The sequence below is a fragment of the Penaeus japonicus genome, unplaced genomic scaffold, assembly GCF_977035675.1.
Source record: "Penaeus japonicus unplaced genomic scaffold, GWHDUDI00000001_assembly GWHDUDI00000031, whole genome shotgun sequence".
NCBI lineage: Eukaryota > Metazoa > Arthropoda > Malacostraca > Decapoda > Penaeidae > Penaeus > Penaeus japonicus.
Window position 1 is genome coordinate 27,628,069 of NW_028234433.1, and position 1,527 is coordinate 27,629,595.

At 38.4% G+C, this 1,527-nt stretch overlaps 1 protein-coding gene across 4 annotated transcripts in view; it reads left to right on the top strand.

The window, feature by feature from the left end:
* Positions 1-477: 477 nt before the first annotated feature.
* The window catches only part of sno (Protein strawberry notch), a 55,397-nt gene continuing 54,347 nt past the window's right edge, over positions 478-1,527 (top strand). For 3 of the 4 annotated variants that reach the window (XM_086556087.1, XM_086556089.1, XM_086556091.1), the window contains exon 1: positions 485-524. In XM_086556087.1, the coding sequence (XP_086412213.1) occupies positions 504-524 (21 nt within the window). In that variant the 5' untranslated portion in view covers positions 485-503. Of the gene's footprint in view, positions 525-1,527 lie in introns of all 4 variants that reach the window. The other variant, XM_086556090.1, reaches the window with a different exon arrangement.

Sequence of the window (1,527 nt, forward strand, 5' to 3'; positions counted from 1 at the left end):
GAATACGTTGTTGCGCGCCAAACTTTGACAAAAAATGGGATTCTGTGACGTCACACGCCGGGCACCTTGCCTCTTTTCTCACTGAATTATTGATGATTGGGCCATTACAGCAATATGGGCCGACTCGAGGCTTCACGAAGACTTGCTCGACGAGTGAACTACATTTCACTGCGATGGAGAACGTCTAAAACGCGCCTGTCCTTTGTTAACAGTGAAAAAAACCTTCGCTTCCTTCCACCCTTCTCAGACATTTTCTATAAACTCCAGAATCCATTTGCGCTCTATGTGTGTGTCATAACTACTGAGAATATTGCAAACTTTTCCTGTTATAAGGGATTTAAGTAGTACCAGATCCCTTTTGCAACCGAAGGCCTTGCTCTTGTTTAATTCGAATTCCTTATATTGATGCTCTTTTGTTCAAGCTAGGCCGAGGGAGCGGTCCGCCTCCTCCGCCGCCAACGTCGCCGCATCTATAGTTATTTTTGAGGAGTCCGAGGGGAGAGATGCCGCGTCCGACGAGAGCTGTAAGTTCCATTTTTCGGTGTTAAATGAGTCCCGTGCCGCTTGCATCACACTAGAAGTTGTCCTAATGGCGTAGATGAGCAGAGGAAAGCGAAAAAACCCGCTCATGTGACGTAAAAATTCGGAATTGCGGGTGAAGAAAAAGATGTGTTGGTGAAGCTACAATGTGGAATCTAAGCATGTAAACAAAACATTTCCATGTGGAAGGAAAGATGTTTTGATGCAAAACAAGGCTTGTACTGGCCAATTTTGCTCAACGCTTATTGATCTAGCCAATAGGCAGTATTGGTCTTCGCCATTAATAATTTGTTTGAGAGTTTCTGCTAAGGACAACCAGACATTAAAAATGAAGCAACGGGAACGTACAAAGCTCGAGTGGGCTTTGTAGGGAACTTCAGGCCTTCGCATTCAATAAACAACTTCTGTCTTCTGCCATGACAATTCTCGAAATGTCATTGCAACGTCATACGGTAGAGCATTGGCAAAAAAAAATCTGCTTAATAACATTAAAAAAAAAAAGATGTATTTTTTATATGGTTGGCATGTCAGTTGCTGCACATTTCATTGTTGGATAGAAAAAAAATCTGTTTACTTGGGATATGATTGTATTTGTTCTAGGAGGTGAGTGGACAGCTTGTCATTTGTCAGAACTTGAATTGGATTCAGTGCAGAATTTAAAGTGAAATGTGAAGCTTGGTAGTGGAGTGGTTTTTTTTTTCAATTGATATACAATATAAAACAACTTTTTGCTTTTTTAATTTTATTATTTTAACAAACTTGTTAATTTCATGAAGAAAACATTTAGTTGATTGTATGTGTATTCCTAACAGTATATTTAAAATATATCTTATGTGGGTAATGTTTCAAAAGGGAAGAGAAATCTGACAGAAGATATTAGAGTAATGAATAAAAGGAATTATAATACAAAATTTAGAATTTTTTTTTACATGCACCATTTGTGGTTCATTTGTGTTTTCAGTAAAATTCAGATTAAGAAACATTGTT